This window comes from Carassius carassius, chromosome 49 (assembly GCF_963082965.1).
Source record: "Carassius carassius chromosome 49, fCarCar2.1, whole genome shotgun sequence".
Classification (NCBI taxonomy): Eukaryota; Metazoa; Chordata; class Actinopteri; order Cypriniformes; family Cyprinidae; genus Carassius; species Carassius carassius.
The window spans coordinates 18814198-18833083 of record NC_081803.1 but is presented as its reverse complement, the minus strand read 5'-3'; the positions used below and the strand labels follow the sequence as shown (position 1 = coordinate 18833083).

At 35.9% G+C, this 18886-nt stretch overlaps 2 protein-coding genes across 2 annotated transcripts; both read right to left on the bottom strand.

Annotated features, from left to right (window-relative positions):
- Positions 1 to 277: 277 nt before the first annotated feature.
- Positions 278 to 2705, bottom strand: LOC132132155 (cytochrome c oxidase subunit 5B, mitochondrial-like). Its single transcript, XM_059544451.1, has 4 exons — positions 2547 to 2705; positions 2125 to 2195; positions 712 to 811; positions 278 to 613 (listed from the first exon to the last, which is right to left on the bottom strand). The coding sequence occupies exons 1-4, from the start codon at positions 2641 to 2643 to the stop codon at positions 501 to 503; spliced, it is 381 nt and encodes a 126-aa protein (XP_059400434.1). The 5' UTR covers positions 2644 to 2705; the 3' UTR covers positions 278 to 500.
- An 823-nt stretch (positions 2706 to 3528) lies between these two features.
- LOC132132183 (drebrin-like protein B) lies at positions 3529 to 10791 on the bottom strand. Its single transcript, XM_059544492.1, has 15 exons — positions 10524 to 10791; positions 10133 to 10188; positions 9888 to 10000; positions 9345 to 9419; positions 9085 to 9231; positions 8906 to 8983; positions 8664 to 8815; positions 8056 to 8110; positions 7886 to 7960; positions 4937 to 5045; positions 4635 to 4811; positions 4485 to 4547; positions 4287 to 4399; positions 4074 to 4158; positions 3529 to 3799 (listed from the first exon to the last, which is right to left on the bottom strand). The coding sequence occupies exons 1-15, from the start codon at positions 10604 to 10606 to the stop codon at positions 3663 to 3665; spliced, it is 1518 nt and encodes a 505-aa protein (XP_059400475.1). The 5' UTR covers positions 10607 to 10791; the 3' UTR covers positions 3529 to 3662.
- Positions 10792 to 18886: the final 8095 nt, after the last annotated feature.

Below are 18886 nucleotides of genomic sequence, written 5' to 3'. Positions count from 1 at the left end.
ATATATATATATATATAACATTAAACACTGGCTTGCACACTTTATTTCAATTTTCCACATTTAAAAGTCATTGAAACTATTAAATAACCATTATTCAAATTAAAATATTAGCTTTGTAAAGAAATTAATAAACATGGCACAATTTATCCTTTTCTTAAAAACTAATTTCAAGCATTAAATTAAAATGTTTTTAGGGTGATGAGAAACAAATACAGTCAGGCATGTCCCGACCTTTGACCAGAATTTACTGAACCTGAATTAAAACGAGAGTCAAAGACAGCGTAATCATATTTATTAGGTGTAACTGGACCAAACTCAAAAAGTACACTCCAATAATTTAAGTAAACTGTTTATTGTTTTTTAGGAATTGTTAACATATTGTGTCCCACACCAGGAGGACAGGTTACATCTCCTGTACTTCTCTGCAAAAAGACAAACATGAATGAGGTCAAGACGTCTCTGGAATTCTGGGATGCAACGCTGCGATGAAGGCAGCAGAATCAGTGAGGAAGCTCATGAGGCACCAGCTTGTAATGAGAGCCACATGAAGGACAGCGCTGGGCTTCACCCTCATGGAGCCAGAACCAAACCACAGCGGTGTTGTCCTCCTCACCTGGACACACACACATACACATACATGTGCTTAATACAACCTCTATCAAAATAAACTGAAATGACATCAAGTACCTAGAATCAAGAGTTTTAACTTACAGACACATCCAACAATTCTTTTGTTGGTGATGGAAGGCACAAGATGAGGGTCCGACTTTGACCCAGCATACTCCTTGGGCTTCAGCATGCTGAAAGGATCCTGGGAAATAGAAGAACATGATATCAGTCAGTCATTTTGGAGAATTTGTTTGAAATGTGCTTTAAAGGGATAATTCACTCAAAAATGAAAACTACCCCATGATTTACTCCCTCTCAAGCCATCCTAGGTGTAGAAGACTTTATTCTTTCAGACAAATACAATCAGAGTTATATTTAAAAAATGTCCTGGCTCTTCCAAGTTTATAATGGCAGTGAATGGCTGTTGAGATTAATTAGTCCAATAAACTGCATCCATCCATCAAAAAAGTGCTCCACATGGCTCTGGGGGAGAATAAAGGCCTTGTGAAGTGTAAATATCCATATTTACGGTACATCTTTATAAACTATAACCTCTAGCTTCCACTAAATGTCATACATGCGTTCAAGAGAGAGTGCCGTTGCAGCAGATTGATGGATGGAAGTGCTATTTCGGACTTCTATTGGAATACTGAATCTCAAACCCCATTCACTGCCATTATAAAGCTTGGAAGAGCAACACATAGGATGGCTTGAGGGGGAGTAAATCATGGGGTAATTTTCATTTTTGGGTGAACTATCCCTTTAAAAGGACTAGAATTCCTGTATAGCATGTTGCTGACAATGCCGAGGTCATGGGTTCGATTCCCAGGTAAAGCATGACCAAATAAAATGCATACTCTGGAATACTCTGTAATCTGAAATGTCACTTCAGATAAAAACATCTGTCAAAATGCATGAATGTAAAGGAGTAGTTAACCAAAAATCAAAACTCTGCCACCGAATCATCCCTCATGTCACTTCAAACCTGTTATTTTTGTGGAACGCACATAAAAATGAACCTTCATGCAGCTCATTTCCATAATAGGAAAATAAATTAATTTTATCTGACATTTTTATTATAAGATTAATGTATCCTGCATGTTCATATCAAATATGAACCCGTTGGGTTTAACATCAATGGCATTTTTTTCACAATGGCTTTCTGCAAGTGAGAACCATAATGTCATTTTTATAATGACATTGACATTAAACCTAACATGAGGCCATTAAAATGCACCATATTTTAAAGTCAAATTGACAACTTGTGTCTTCTTTGGAGTCCTAGAGACATGACCTTTCAAGCTGTTTTATGGAAGAAAAACCTTTATAAATATTCTTCAAAAATAATTTGTTTGAGAGGAAATGAAACGGCACGCCAGTTTGGATCAACATGAGGGGGAGTAAATAATAACAGAATTTCACTTTTGGGTGAATCTGTCCTCTGCAATGAAACTGATATTTGATACAAGCATCAACATTTATTTTGGCAGCTTTCTGACAGATCATAATACATACTGAGCCTGTTTTCATAGCATCCATAATTTTCTTCTCGAGTCCAGTTGCCTGCTCCTCATCAGTGGGAATACCTGCGTGATAAATTACGATTAAAAGACTTCAACAATTCTAATTCTGTCCATTAATACAGTCCATTTCTATATTTGCAGACTATCGGCCAAGTCAAGTATAGCGCATTTGTATTTTATTTTTAAAACTAAACCAATATATCCCAACAATCCACATTAATACTCTTAAACAACAAGAAAAAATATCCCATGAGAAAGTATGTTTAAACAAGCTTTGCCATTTAGACTTCCGCTGCGGTAAACGCATCGACCTCCGCGGAAGGCATCGCGTCCTTGGCACGCGTTCAAACCGCCTCTTAAATGATGCTGCGGCGCGTTTCTGTTGTTAGAAACAGCCCGTGATAGAAGACTGACCTCCCGCTGCCATCCCTCTGCTCAGCGCGACCACCGGAGAGGCCCTGCGGGTCACAGCGGCCCGGACTGCGCTTCTCAGAAGTAACCTTGCGGCCATGTCTTCCTCTTCCCCAAAAACTACCAGAATCGGGCTGATGACGTCAAGGAGGCGTATTTGTAACACTGGCGTCGCGCGAGTTACACGTCAGCAATCTATGTATTGCATACCCTCTGATGTGAAGTGAACGGCTGGCAATGGTTCTTGGACAGATAAAGCCTTTTTCTTTCTTTCTTTTATTCAGTTCCATCACACAAAGGCACAATGCAAACATATATAAAACATATATAAAAATAATGGGATTAAAAAAATACATACATTATGGCAGCTACATTAATTTGAAAGGCTTTAGAATTTTTCTTGTTTTTATAAGCTTCTTATTTTGTGATCTCATATTAGAAAGGGTTTCAAAGTATATTTTAAGATCATGTAATATATGATGGTTTCTTATGAATGACTTTTGACTTGCGAATATAACACTTTGCTAAGATAATTAACAGATGAATAATATTAATGTTTATCAGAAAAATATGGGTTTTGAAAAAGTAAAACATCATGAGGTTCTAAATTAAGGGCTTTTTTCATTTTTTATTAAGTCTATTTTTAAAGTCAACCCCAAATGAAATAGAAAAGGGAAATAGAAAAATAAATGTTCAATAGATAAAGCCTTTTACTTACAAAAATCTTCCATTGCAATTGTTATTTTGGCTACAATAACTAAAGTTGTTGTTACAGCTTTAAAATCTTAAAAATAATTTGAAATCTCCTTCAAACAAAATAGTTTATGTTCATGACTATGACTCATGACTAATACTATATAAATGCCTGTATGTGCACACACACACACACACACACACACACACACACACATATATATATATATATATATATATATATATTTTTTTTTTTTTCTGTTGTCCTGTTTGAATCAAGATGAAAAGAAAATAAGACTTTTATCGAACTTTATTTGGATAAAGTAAGAAAACAGATTTTTCAAAAGCCCAGTAACATAATTAAAGCACATTAACAAACCACAATCATTTTGTCACACGATACTGCATCTGATTTGTGAACTGTACTTAAAGAAGCTCAACATAATTAGCAGGAAACAATCCGTAGTGACCATCAGGACTGTAACCTCTCCACCAGCCCTTATCTATCATCTCGATCCCTGTGATAATATCATCCGGGTCAAAGGTGATCTCCGAGTCATCAGCTAAATGAGAAACAAAGAAGAAAATATAGTGCATAAACTGATATGCTTTTAATACCACAGCTTCACTGATTATTAGAGTGTTTGGAATATTGTATATACATTTACAAACTTGTTAATCAGGCCTAGCTTTACTGTAAATTTGAATCTTATAATTATATAGCATATAATATATATATAATTAGATAATATAAAATAAATGTTCAAATATTTATATACAATTCATTTATAATTAAAATAAATGACTGAGATTATACAGTAGAACCACACCACTCACAAGCTTGGTAATCATAAAGTGCTCTTGCGCAGATGTTCTGGTTTCCCCCCGTCTCCGCTTCCTCACCAGCATGGGTTTGGAAATCCTCCAAATTAGACGATAAATACAGTACATCATTTTTTAGACCCAGCTGAATTATTATTATTATTACAGAAAAATAAGTCCTAATATGTCATGGAAGTAAGGTTTGGGATGACAAGACAAGTAACAAACCTGGTTAACATTCTCGTAGAGATTTTCATGTGAGGGGATGTTGGTGTAGATGTTGTTTACATCATAACTTTGTTGTTTCCCAGCATCAGGGCTCGATCCCTCCTCATCTGAATCTGCTCCAGGATACACAGCAAGTAAGATTTCAAGCATCATTATGACACTGACTGATAATAATAAGCTTTACAGAGAAACACACACCATCCCATTCATCTTCAGAATCCTCGGCTTGTTCAGTCACAAATGGATCATTAGAGAAGGGGTCTGAAAGACAGAAATTAAGCAACTTTTTACTTATCGGTTACATAATGTCAAACTACAGAAACAAAAAGGGTTGTTGCTTTTATTTACCTTCATATTTTACTGGGAAAGCCGGAGTTTTGTGCACAGGAGAGACTGGAGCTGGTATATGTAAAGCTGAGGCGGCTGCGGCAGGGCGAACTGGAGATAAGGGCTGAGACCTGCTTTCATTGGGAGGGTTTTCTGCACTGACTGCTTGCTTGGATAAAAATGGGCTTCTCAACTGACCTGGGGGAAAGACAAGAAGTTCTGAATTTTGGGATTAAAGGCTTGGGACTGCTCATGTTTTATATACAGTATGAGGTTTTGTCAGATGTTCTTTTGATGAATTGTTGGACAGGAGTTTTCTTTACCTGGTCGGGTGGCTGAAGAAGGTGTTGCACTGTTGGCCAAGCTTCTCTCCTTCTGCATGAACAGCTCTCTGGGATTGATTGAACGCTGAGAGATGAGTGATGCGGCCTCCTGAAAAAAGAGAAAATGCATGTAGAAAATGCTATTTTATGTCCTTTTATTTCTTTTTTGCCCTTTTTTACATATACTTAAACCTATAATAGAGGAAAACACTAGGATTCCAGAACTTTTTTGAACATTTTTTAATGATTATGTGTAAACTCTCCAAGACAGACCATAAGACATCAATATTTTTATATTATACCATTGTTTTATATTTTATTATATAAATCACAATGCTTTGTGGGAAGAGTATTCCATTTTATCATTAAAAAATGGTCTGATTTTTTTAATATACTCTTTTCTTTGAAGCAGTGATTCATCTCTGAGGATTTGTGCAGCTTAGAACTCATTACTAAAGAGTTTTTATCTTTCTGGAGAAAATCAATGGAATATCCAAGGACACTCTCACTGTTGTGCTGTATTTATTTTGACTCATCAAAGGTGAACTCACATTGGCCTTCTGCACAGACTCAGATCGCAATATTCCTGCTTTGACAGGAGACTGGTTTTCCTTCTGCTCTTTCTCCTTAATGACAAGCGAGGCAATCAAGAGTGACTAACGTTATATTAAATATGATTTTATCATGTTCAGATTTACTGCAGTAAAGTCATATTTTACCACTTTTCTTTGCTCCTGGTCTTCATTTCGTGCCTCTTGTTTCTTTTCAAACAGCCTGTGAGACAACAAGTAGGAAGCAAATTAGTAGTTACGTTAAGTCAAAGCAACTTGTTAATTTTTACATACACTACTTTTCAAAAGTTTGAGGACAGTAATATTTTTATATGTTTTTTGAAAGAGCTCTCTTATGCTCAGTAAGGCACTCATTTTAATATATCATATTAAATTATTTAATATAAATAATTTATATTTCATAATAATTTATAAAATATAATTTATTCCTGTGATGCAAAGCGGATTTTATTTCAGCATCATTACTCCGGTTTTCAGTCACATATGATGACTTGATGCTCAAGAAACAACTATTATTATCAGTGTTGAAAACAATTGTGCTGCTTAATATTTTTGTGGATGTTTCTAACCCATTATTTGAAATAAAAATCTTTGGTAACTGTCTCTTTTGTTCAAATTAAAATAAAATAAGAATATTAACATATTTCCGGTCACAAACTAATGAATGGTATTGTATATGAGATACTATTTGACGATATGAATAGGACAGACACAAAAACACTCGCCTCTGTTGGTCAATCTCTTTCTCTCTCTCCCTCCGTCTTCGCTCTCGTTCGTTTGCCTCTCGAGCATCATGATCCCTCCGTTCTTTCTCTAGACGCTGCCTCTCCTCATTTGCCTTCCTGCGCTCCTCCTGACGGCGGTTCTTTTCATCTTGCTGATAAAGGAAATGGAAGAGAACGTGTCAACACAACAAAGCACAGATGAGAAGATAAAAGCATTGTGTTTTACCGTGCCGTTTCCTCACCTCAGCCTGAGCCCAGAAGTTGTTTCTGTCTGTAATTTGGATTTCATCTAAAGCACTGACCTTTTTATAGACAGAACCCTATGGGAACAAAGACATTAGAGTAATTCAGAAAGCAAACAAGCAGATATTCAAAGCCTCTATAAATATGAGGCATGGACATAACTCATCACTTCACTCACCACACGTCCAAGAGGTTCACAACTATTGTTCTGGCTTGATTCTTTGTGGATGTTGTAGTTGACGCCTGAGCCCTTGGCCACCTTCTCCATGATGGCTTCAGGTTCAGCATCATCATCTGATCGAGCGTTGATGGTCACATGGGCACCCTTTAATAAAGCACACATTCAAAATGAAGAATTTGAAGCGAATGAAATTCGATGACCTTAATTTAATTACAAAATGAAAATCAAGATTTATAATAAGCTGCATCATATTAGGGGTGTAAGAAAATATCGATACACGTGAGTATCGCGATATTTTGTTAGGCAATAATGTATCGATTCTCAAAAACCTAATCATAAAAGATTCATGACAGTTTAGTTTTGAGTTTATTTCCCGACCGCTAGATGGGAGTCTTCATCTCTGAACAAATCCTGCGTGACAGGAAATACCAGTATTAGAGCATGCCACTAATGTTAGCGTTAATGTAGTTCGCTGCTAGTAATGGAGGGTGAAAGATTTGTCCCAGTTCATGTTTAGGTCTACAGAGCTGAAGTGTGCTGTCATTTAGGCTTTTGTGGTAACCTCCACTGCGGGACTGTTGAGCTGTTGAACCGCCTCGGTTCCACCGCTTGCCGCGACCCGTGTGAAGACGCTCGCTCGGGGCGCAGCCATAGGCGGGAGGGGGTCGTCCCGCAGCTTTCTCTCATTTTGGGGGCGTTTTATGCAGTTGGTGCGGTGTTCGTGTCACGGTTTCGACGGCGGTAAAGTTAGTTTGACATTTGCCATACTGTCGCTTTATAGGATTTGTATGATCTAAGCTTGTATGATTTATATGACCTTTTTGGATCTTTATTTTAGTTCCCTGGAATTTCAACGGAGAGACACTTCTCAGGTTATTTTAAATCTAAATTTGTTCTTTGAAGATTAAACTAAGTCTTATTGGTTTGGAATATGAGGTTGAGTAAATGATGACAATTTTTCTTTTCAATTTTCCATTATAAAGTAGGCTGGTTCTCATCAGTACATTCGGTTTTGGACGTTTTTGTCCAATCGTACCCAGTTGATGAGCACAAACTTGGGAACTCCAGAGTTAGGGTCAACACTTTACAGTGATTCATCTGAGGATTTGTGCAGCTTAGAACTCATAACTAAAGAGTTTTTTTTCTTTCTGGAGAAAATCAATGGAATATCCAAGGACACTCTCACTGTTGTGCTGTATTAATTTTGACTCATCAAAGGTGAACTCACATTGGCCTTCTGCACAGACTCAGATCGCAATATTCCTGCTTTGACAGGAGACTGGTTTTCCTTCTGTTCTTTCTCCTTAATGACAAGCGAGGCAATCAAGAGTGACTAACATGTTATATTAAATATGATTTTATCATGTTCAGATTTACTGCAATAAAGTCATATTTTACCACTTTTCTTTGCTCCTGGTCTTCATTTCGTGCCTCTTGTTTCTTTTCAAACAGCCTGTGAGACAACAAGTAGGAAGCAAATTAGTAGTTACGTTAATTCAAAGCAACTAGTTAATTTTTACATACACTACTTTTCAAAAGTTTGAGGACAGTAATATTTTTATATGTTTTTTGAAAGAGCTCTCTTACGCTCAGTAAGGCTGCACTCATTTGAATATATCATATTAAATTATTTAATATAAATAATTTATTTTCTATAATATTTTATAAAATGTAATTTATTCCTGTGACATAAACCTGAATTTTCAGCATCATTACTCTGGTTTTCAGTCACATATGATGATTTGATGCTCAAGAAACAACTATTATTGAAAACAGTTGTGCTGCTTAATATTTTTGTGGAAAAATAATTTTTGGATGTTTCTTTGAGAGTTCAAAAAAACTGCATTATTTGAAATCAAAATCTTTGGTAACTGTCTCCTTTGTTCAAATTAACATGTCCTTGAGGAAGGAGAATATAAATATATTTCCAGTCACAAACTAATGAATGGTATTGTATATGAGATACTTTTTGACGATATGAATAGGACAGACACAAAAACACTCGCCTCTGTTGGTCAATCTCTTTCTCTCTCTCCCTCCGTCTTCGCTCTCGTTCGTTTGCCTCTCGAGCATCATGATCCCTCCGTTCTTTCTCTAGACGCTGCCTCTCCTCATTTGCCTTCCTGCGCTCCTCCTGACGGCGGTTCTTTTCATCTTGCTGATAAAGGAAATGGAAGAGAACGTGTCAACACAACAAAGCACAGATGAGAAGATAAAAGCATTGTGTTTTACCGTGCCGTTTCCTCACCTCAGCCTGAGCCCAGAAGTTGTTTCTGTCTGTAATTTGGATTTCATCTAAAGCACTGACCTTTTTATAGACAGAACCCTATGGGAACAAAGACATTAGAGTAATTCAGAAAGCAAACAAGCAGATATTCAAAGCCTCTATAAATATGAGGCATGGACATAACTCATCACTTCACTCACCACACGTCCAAGAGGTTCACAACTATTGTTCTGGCTTGATTCTTTGTGGATGTTGTAGTTGACGCCTGAGCCCTTGGCCACCTTCTCCATGATGGCTGCAGGTTCAGCATCATCATCTGATCGAGCGTTGATGGTCACATGGGCACCCTTTAATAAAACACACATTCAAAATAAGGAATTTGAAGCGAATGAAATTACATGACCCTAATGTAACTACGAAATTAAATCTAGAATTATAATAAGCTGCATCATACACTCACCCTCAGAAAATTGGCCATTGAATGAACGTGGTTGGCGCAAACACCCTTTCTAATGTCCTTGACTCCCTCGCCAGTCTAAAACCAAATAATAATATAAAGATGATTTCTAAAATGGAGATTGAGAGGTTAAAGCGATAGTTCAGCCAAAACAATTCTGTCATTATTCATTTTAATCCCTCCACCGAAAGTCAAGGTAACCAAAATTTAGACAATCCAAAAGGATCATGATTGCAACATACAACTAATCCATATGAATCAAATGGTTTAATCCAAGTGCAAAGAGATACTGTCGCTTTATAGGATTTAAAAGATCTAAGCTTGTATGATTTGTATGACCTTTTTGGATCTTTATTTTAGTTCCCTAGAATTTCAACGGAGAGAAACTTTTCAGGTTCTTTTAAATCTTAATTGGTTCTTTGAAGATTCAAGTCTTGGAACATAAGGTTGAGTAAATTATGACATTTTTCTTTTCCATTTTGATTATAAAGTAGGCTGGTTCTCATCAGTACATTCGGTTTTGGACGTTTTTTTGTCCTTTCGTACCCAGTTGATGAGCACAAACTTGGGAACTCCAGAGCTGGGGTCCAACACTTTACAGAAAGCATACATGACTTTGCCGCTGTTCAGTTCCTCTACCATTTCTTCAAGCCCACCATCTATGGCACACTCAGAGAAAACACACAAGCATTTGTAATTGTCAACTGCTGCTAGCTCATCAAATAGAACAAAAAAGAATGACATCACGCTATTGGCATTCCTACCTGTCTTATTTAAAAAAAATCACTCACCTCCCTTCCCTGCCACCCGAATGTCATTACTGTTTCCTTCATAGGTGAACAACACCCTATAATCAACAAAAACAGTTTATTTGTTATTTCAGTCAAAATTAATTGACTGAAGGTAACCACTATAAATGACAACATACATTTATAACGTGAAAATAAAATTTAATCCAAAAGTTACGCAACAAGCAACTAATAATTCCCTTTTGAGCACGAGATATGCAAAAACTGGGTTTCTTGAAAAGTAATTTGCATATTATGTTAAAGAGAAATAGCTCATTTTAAGCTACATTTTAAGAACGTATAACGTTAAAATGTCGTTAATACTCAGAAAATATAATTCATTCATTAATTTTCGATAGTATGTATGTTGATTTGTATCAGGTAGATGTCTTACCAGTTTGTGGCCGTTCTCCCGTTCACCACTTCATTATACGCGTCTGTGAGCGCGGGTCCGTTTTTACTCAAATTTACTGCCATAGTGGGTCATTGAACTTGCTCAAATTCGTGGAGAACTTTTAATGCAGATATAATTTTAAACCTGTCTTGCTCTTTCAGTGGACCGTCTTCTGCCGTTTTGAAAACGCACCTGTCCCATGAAATCTGGTTCAGCGAGTTTTTGGGGAAATGAAACGAGGAAGAGAACGTGTATTTTATTTTCCATGCAGTCATCCCTTACACATTTGTTAAGAAAAATAAATATAGCAAACATTATATGTTGTTAGACAAAATATATTAGAGAAAAAATGCTTCTGTCGCTCTGTCGATCAGTAGACTAAATTAGTATTGGGAATCACTTTAGCGAATCGGTTTGTCCGGACCGTTTCGTTTTCATTGAATTAGTTAAAATGATTCACCAATACTTTTTAGTTCAAAGTAATGCACCCGCCCCATTTTGTGTCATTGTGTGTGTCAAGTTGGGATATTGATGGCCTATTAGCCTATTGTTCACAGTATAAGCAGCAGTGTTGTTCAGACTTTACATCTTTGCCGTTAAACCAAAAGTAATTTCGCAATCAATCGTTTGGACTGAATCACTATCCAAAAGAACCATTTGTTCGCGAATTCCACGTTAGATATTGATCAGTCTCAGGCGGGAGTTGTACTAGTTGGACTAGTAAAATCACATTTTTTGCAGTCACTTCAAGTATAGGCTAAACATAATGCAATGCTTAACCTTGCAGAACAAGAGAAACTGGAAGATCTGAAATACCAGTGTCATGGAAAACATTCATTCAAGCTTCATTCAAAAGGGAACATAGTGCCCAAATGCATCATATTATGCGAGTTATATTTTCCTGCATTCTGGCAATAGTGAGAGATTCTGTAAAGAAAAATGGTCTCTGTCAGGTCAGTAACTTAGCAAACTGAAGAAAGTATTGTATAAAAGGGTGTCAATAAATGTGGCCAACATGTATCAGAGAAAAACATTGATTTCATAATGAGATTTTTTTTTTATAAAATATCAAAAGGAATAGCACTGTAGATTATTTTCACATGCTTTTTTGATATTTGCCACAGGTGCAGCATTAAAGGGGTAATAGGATGGCCATTTTTTTATTAAGTTGATATGATTTTTTAAGTTTTTAATGAAAAGTCTGTAATATAGTTTGGTTAAATTTTATCAATGGTTTTGTAAAAAAACAATTTTTTTCCCATGTCAAAAACAAACCTTTTCAGAGGCAGTTTTGTAGCATTTTCCTTTAAATGTTAATGAGCTCTGCTGACCCCGCCCCACTCTTCAGAGCTGCTCTCTGAGGGATTGTTTACTTTAGCCGCATTCATGGCTGTGTCATTCTGCTGCCTCGCTGACATATGAGGCAGTGACTTTGCAGGCAGCGTTTTTGCATGAAAGTGATTTCCGACAGACTTCTGAGGCAATGTAACAGTTTAAAGATCTACAACAAAATAGAACAAATTTTGGTGATAATTAAACAAATATTGAATTACTATAATATTGATTTCTAGCTAGAAATAAAATCAAAACTTCAAAAAGTTAGTCAGAAATATACATTTACACACAAACTGACCACCAAACACAACTTTCAGATGCCATCTTTATTTTTTAGTTTAACAGTCATGGAATGGAACGCACAGGATTGTGGGATATCAAAGTCAGCGAAGGATACATCTATGCCTTCAAAATTCAGATATGCCTTGATTCCTTCCTGCCTTGGAATGCTGCCTCCGAAGGGCCGGGTTTAAGATAAGACACCAGTCCACTCTGTGCTGAAACATCACTGTCAATCAAACGATTGTGGGAGGGGCCTGTTGTGTGACATCACAAAGATTTAAGCAGATTAAAAAAAACACTGGGTGGGTTTTATCATTTTAGGGTTGTGTACACACTCTGTCGACACACATTTCAGTTCAAACAACTTGTAAAAGTGCATAGCATCTGATGATCTCTTTAAGGCTCATACACAACTATAACGACAACTGAGCAGATTCTGACTGTCTGCTGCAGTATCTGGGATGTGCTGAAGAATACTAATAAGTGGAATTTACTGAAGCGTGAAGCGGTAAACAACAAAATCTCTAAAAACACTTAGCTTCCCAGCTAAAACAATATATGTTCTAAAAACGCTTGTTGATGTTCCCGTTATGTTATGAAAACATTATTTTTAGCATTTGGCAAATATTATGGTAACATTACTTTTGAATAAGTGTAGTAACATAAAAAAACGTATAAACGATTTAATTTAAAATATTTCAGAAATAAAACTTTGACCAAATGTTCTATTAAAGGGTCAGTTCACCCAAAAATGAATATTATGTCATTAATGACATATAGATAGTCCGAGAGCTTTCTGTCCCTCCATTGAAAATGTATGTACGGTATACTGTCCATGTCCAGAAAGGTAAGAAAAACATTATCAAAGTAGTCCATGTGACATCAGAGGGTCAGTTAGAATTTTTTGAAGCATCAAAAATACATTTTGGTCCAAAAATAATAAAAATTACAACTTTATTCAGCATTGTCTTCCATTCCGGGTCTGTTGTGAGTAGCGTTCTCGACGCTGCTGACGTGTTTTCTGGTGCGCCCAAAGACAGCCTGATTTCTGCTGTTATAGTGGCCCTGAACAAAGTAGTAATCTAGATGTCTAGAATACTTATGACATGATGTTGTGTCATGTTGACATTGTCTGTGGAATGGAATGATGCTGTGAAGAAGAATTTCTCTAAGGGGACAATAAGAACTAAAGTCTTCGTTGCATTTACACAGTTTTGAGCAGCAGGTGTCGCCAGCATGTCGCGTTTCGAGTGCTTTGAAACAGTGACTCATTTTGCAACGCATTTTCTTGTTTTTGCTATTCTTCTGAGAAAGATGTCATTCACTTGTTTTGGCAATATACCTACACAGATAAAACATTTTCAGGGTTTTTTTTTTTATTTTTTTTATTTTTTTTAATGTTCATCCAATCTCATTTTTTAAGTGCCTATTCTTTCAGTTATAGTTATAAAGATGTTTTCTTTAGATTGTTTGACTATCCGAAATATAATATAGGAACATATCACTTAATTAATTTGTACATCCTGCTACATTTTACATACAATAAAAAAATGTCTGGCTCTAAGTTTCTATATTTTTTATACAAAGTTGATGTGGACAAGTAGGCCTATATGCTAACAATTTTTGGTTCCCAGAACTTTATTTGTTATGGTTTGTTTTTGGTTTGCCAGCAAAAGTTTTTTTAACGGAAATAGCACGTTAGATTTTGGATTGTAGAATGTTATTATTATAACGTTCCCAGAACGTTAGTTTTTGGTTCCCAAAACGTAATTTTGTTAAGATTTGTTTTTGGTTCGCCAAAGATTTCTTAACAGAAATAGAACGTTCGTTTATGGCTTGTATAACGATATTTTAGCATTCCCATAACGTTATAACGTTCCTTAATGTCTTAAGCCAACTCAAATATGATCACCCTGCTGTACGTCAGTATAAGAGTAGCGATCCTGTGGTGTTTTGACACATACGTCTGTGGGCTAAGCACTAGATATCTATCTACTCACCCTAGAACCTCCCCTGAGTGCAATTATAGATAATGACATCTCCATGTTGTACAGATGGCAGTTTCCAAATATTCCATAAATCAAAAACCAATTCAAGAGTTTTTCCAAGCAGTTCCCAAACTGAAGCTGCATATGATTTTATAAATAACATTTTTATTGTTACTTTTTGTTTGTTTCAACAATCAGCATTCTATTCTATTCTATTCTATTCTATTCTACTTTATTCTATTCTATTCTATTCTATTCTATTCTATTCTATTCTATTCTATTCTATTCTATTCTGTTGCTCAGGTCTAAAACAATGGCTGCAGTTAGTAGTTTGACCGCAGGATGTCGCCCTACTCATTATTGTTGCCCCTCATTTCGCTCACGCTATAAGACTTATGCAATGGTTTGCTTATTATAACAAAAGAGAGACAAAATGGGCATAGTTTGTAGAGGGAAAAACTTTGAATAGGGAAACCTACGTGTTTTCCAAATATATTAGTTTACACTTCATTTGAAACAAAATAACTCTGCACTTCAGTCTTCTCGAAGGATTCGAATCAGTGTAGGCCTACCTCACAATTTCAACCGCACTAATTCATCTGCCAGAGAAAATCATATGCTTGCGATTTTTTCTGTGACCACATGTGCAGTTTGAGCCAAGACCATATTTAAATGAATTAATCGCAGATTTTTGTGAAAGAGGAACCGGGCTGCTCTGTAACAGCTACACTGAGAGTTTCAATAGCAGAATCCTATTTACGTGATTTGAGTAATGCACTGTTTTTTCCCCCTATACAGAGTGGTCACATGTCTCGTTATGACCCCTCCCAGCATCCAACTGTTCGTGATATGGCACTGCCAATGCCTTTTGGGCAGATTTCAACTCCTGCTGTCAGCCCAGAGTCTTTGTCTCTGGCTAAGATAACCCAGTTTTGCGCTCGGTGTTGTGTTGCTGCCCCAGCCTTTTGTGTGTGTGTGTGTGTATGTGTGTGTGCACGCAGGTTTGTGCTAAGCACACTTGTTGACAGGTATGATATAGAGTGCATCTGCCCCCTGAGCCCTCTCACACACAGCAGACAATTGAGTGCGATATCGTAATGGGAGCGGGGCCCCAAAGGGCCCGGCCTTGGGGCTGGGAGGGCCACGGCTCCTGTGTCATGGTTAGGCTGGTGTCAAGGTTTGAGTTTACGATCATCCCCCAGTCTTTCTCTTTCTCTCCACACACACACTCAGCATTACTAAGCCATGTGCCTCACAGATCTCTGGGATCTCTCCCTTGAGGCCAATCCCTCGTAATCAAAATTAATTGCCTGTCCTTGAAACTGTAATCGGGTTTCTCTTTTGAGCTCAGCAGACTCAAGTATTTCATGTACATTGTTATTATTGCACATGCTCGCATGACTACAAATGTTTTACAAAGTTTTACAAAACTTGTAAAGAGCATGATTTGGTAGCATGGTGATACTTGATAAAATGATAAAACAGATTTACTGTCTCTCTTTACAAAAAAATATTTTGAAAATCTATCCAGGTTATTTTTCACCCCAATGAATAACAATGAAACCCAGAAACACATTCAATTTAATGTTAAGTTTTGAAGTAGAAAGTAGAAATAGTATTTTCTTGTATTTTATTGTCTTGTATATATATATATATATGTATGTATATAGACACACACACACACACACACACAAGAATTTCTGTTTAAATTCTCCTGTTTTGATTAGATTTTCTTGAATATCGTTCCTCCTGTTGAGACGTGTTTTGCCCTTTTTTTTTTGATTTTCTAAATTAGGACTTGCATTATCTGCTCTGCAAACACAGCTTTGCGGTCCATTTCCTCCAGACTGGTGTAAGTCTGTGTGTCAACATTAGCAGTCAACTGGTGGATCGTATAGCATACAACCGAGAAAGAAGCTTAATTGAAACTTTTAAAAGGTTTTTCAACTACTTTGTCACATTTTCCCCACTTCTAGTCTTGCATGATGTCAGACTGGCTCTTTCAGGACTTTTTTTTTTTTATTGGCGGGTTGCTGTAAACGTACAATGGCCTCATGGCCTGTGGGCTTTTTTTGTTTTGTTTAATGTGTGATTGTTTGTGCCTGTTTCCCACTCAAACGTTTAGAATAAATAATCGGCCACCCCCTCTCATTGCTTGCTTCTCCCACGGACATGCACACACAGTCCCATTAGCATCTGATTTGACATACATCATGTTAGTAAATGAATGGCAAACTAGTGAGTCCCCCCTGCCAGGCCAATCGATGAAATGCTTCTCAGGTGCAAACATCTCTCCAGGGCCGGTAATCAAACCCCCAACCTCAGCGAACCTCCTTATCAGAGCCATCCTTAATTAAGGGTCATTAACATTCTTTCTCACACCTTCCTTTCAGCCGAGCAGCTCGGCGGGTTCCAGACCCCTTGCTGTCAGTCTTGAATGAGCAATGCGCACATTTATTCACAAGCCGGAGTGCAGCATGCTGGCCCTGAGCCGGATGGTGCCAGACCCCCGTCCCTCCTGCACGTGCAGCCCAAACACAGCGAGAGAGGCGCTTTATCCTGTACATTGTGGGCATGTAATGTTTATTAATGCTTCGGTCATGTAAACCTTTGTTTATTTTGCAAGTAAAGCCTCTCACAATATTGCATTTTGACAGATGACGAAGGTCGGCAGTAATGGGTGTCCATTGCTCCGGGACAGCTGCTATCGCTTCACAGCACAATACAGCTGGTCTGCTCTAATTACTTCGACCGTGAGCTGGTCATCTGAGAAAAATGTAAACCATTCAGAAGGAAACAGTGAGACGGCTTCAGAGTGAGTTATTGATAATGTGGCATGTAGCACTTCATCTGGAGTTTACGCTGCTTCCTGCAAATAAATTTATCTGGAGTCAAGTCCATAGAGTGCGTTTGCATGGAGCATATAACCCGACCATATAGGTCTCAGTTTCATTATAACTGATTATGCACACATGGCTATTTCTAATAGAACAATTATATAATTGGTAGTAATTTTAATGGAAATGCATGTAAGAATAAATATACAGTCAATTAAATATGTTATCCTTAACAAGACAGCCATTTATAATGCTAAAAATGCTTAAACATACATTTATGTATTTAATTTATGCGTATAGTAAAAATGTATAATATTCAGCATAAAGAGACTTAATCCTATTTTTGGGACTATTAAGATATTGACTATATTTTCAATAAATTATCATTAAATGTGAAACAAATGTTACATTATTTACCATATACAGTACTGTATATACTATGCTTAACAAGACAGCGTGTATTTAAAAATATATGTTGAAAATTTAAATTCTATTTAACAAGATATGCATGTACTTGTTAAATGATATATAATATTTAGCACAAAGAGACTAAATGCCATTTTAAAACTGTTAAGATATTATTGACATTATTTTGCCATAATGTAGCATTAATAATGACAATTAAGCACATTTACCCCCATTTTGCAGTATTGTAATGCAAAAATAAATCTTATTCTCATTTAAATGTGAAAAAATAATGGTACATTAATTAAATAGAAAAGCATTCATATATTATCATACTATTTGCTGTAAGTTATATTGAATTCATACAGTATATATATATATATATATATATATATATATATATATATATATATATATATATATATATATATATATATATATATATATATATATATATATATATATATATATATACATATAAACACACAAGTAGAGTATTACATATAACAATAAGTCAGCACTGTAAAATGCTATAAAAATATGTATTTTACATTTATGTTGAAAGGCTATACTGCATTTAACAACATGTATTTGTTAAATCATTATTATAAAATCATCTTATTTTTAAAAAGTATTGTGTACATGTAATATATATATATATATATATATATATATATATATATATATATAAATGATTTTTCACTTTAAAATAAAAACAAACAAATAATAAATTATATTTATAATAAGATTTTGACATTATTTTCATCCCAATTAAGCCCATTTCTTCTTTTTTATAATGCAAAAAACCCCTCATTCTCATTATTAAACGTCAAAAAAAGAAAAATTTCACATTATTTACATTGTAAAGTTTGTCTATATTATGATAGAATTTGTTGTACTGCCTTTAATTTATATTGATTTTAATTAAAAAAATACATTGTGCCTGAACTAAATTACTCTCGTATTACCTGCAAAGCAAAAGTGGATATTAAGACTTATTTTCAGAGAATGTATAGTGAATATAAATCTAATAGTTTTTGTTCCACTGGTAGATTAATTGCTCAGCTCTGTAATCAGACTGAATCAGAGGTCACTGAGGAGGCCATGACTGTATCACACAGTTTTGATGTGCACTCCTGAGGCGTGAACTTAACCTCGATTCACTATGACACATTTCACAGGGGGCTTTTACAACCTGTGGGTTGCGGTGGTCTAAACGACACTGTTTGCTTTGACCGTGGTTAGCACAGTCCCCACAGTGTTAAATGCTCTGTTTGGTGTGCTGAGAAAAGGCTTTTTTTCTCAGGGTGACTGCTTTATTACAGTGAGAGTACTTCATTTCCTTTCCACACTAGGCTGGCCAACACAGTAGCAAACTGATATGTAATTTTCTGTCAAATAAACTTTTAGCATTTATCATATTTTTTTTTTACATTTATATTATTTTATATTTAAAAAAAATAAAATTGATTTGTATTATTTATATATTAAAATAAAATATCAATAATTTATCAAT

Coding starts and splice junctions, on each gene's coding strand:
- LOC132132155 (XM_059544451.1), bottom strand. CDS start 2,643: ATGGCCGCAAGGTTACTTCTGAGAAGCGCAGTCCGGGCCGCTGTGACC. Junction 812..2,124: donor ATGCTATGAAAACAGGCTCA/GTATGTATTATG, acceptor TCTATTTCCCAG/GATCCTTTCAGCATGCTGAA. Junction 614..711: donor AAGAATTGTTGGATGTGTCT/GTAAGTTAAAAC, acceptor GTGTGTGTCCAG/GTGAGGAGGACAACACCGCT.
- LOC132132183 (XM_059544492.1), bottom strand. CDS start 10,606: ATGGCAGTAAATTTGAGTAAAAACGGACCCGCGCTCACAGACGCGTAT. Junction 10,189..10,523: donor GGGAGAACGGCCACAAACTG/GTAAGACATCTA, acceptor TGTTGATTATAG/GGTGTTGTTCACCTATGAAG. Junction 8,816..8,905: donor ACTTCTGGGCTCAGGCTGAG/GTGAGGAAACGG, acceptor TTCCTTTATCAG/CAAGATGAAAAGAACCGCCG.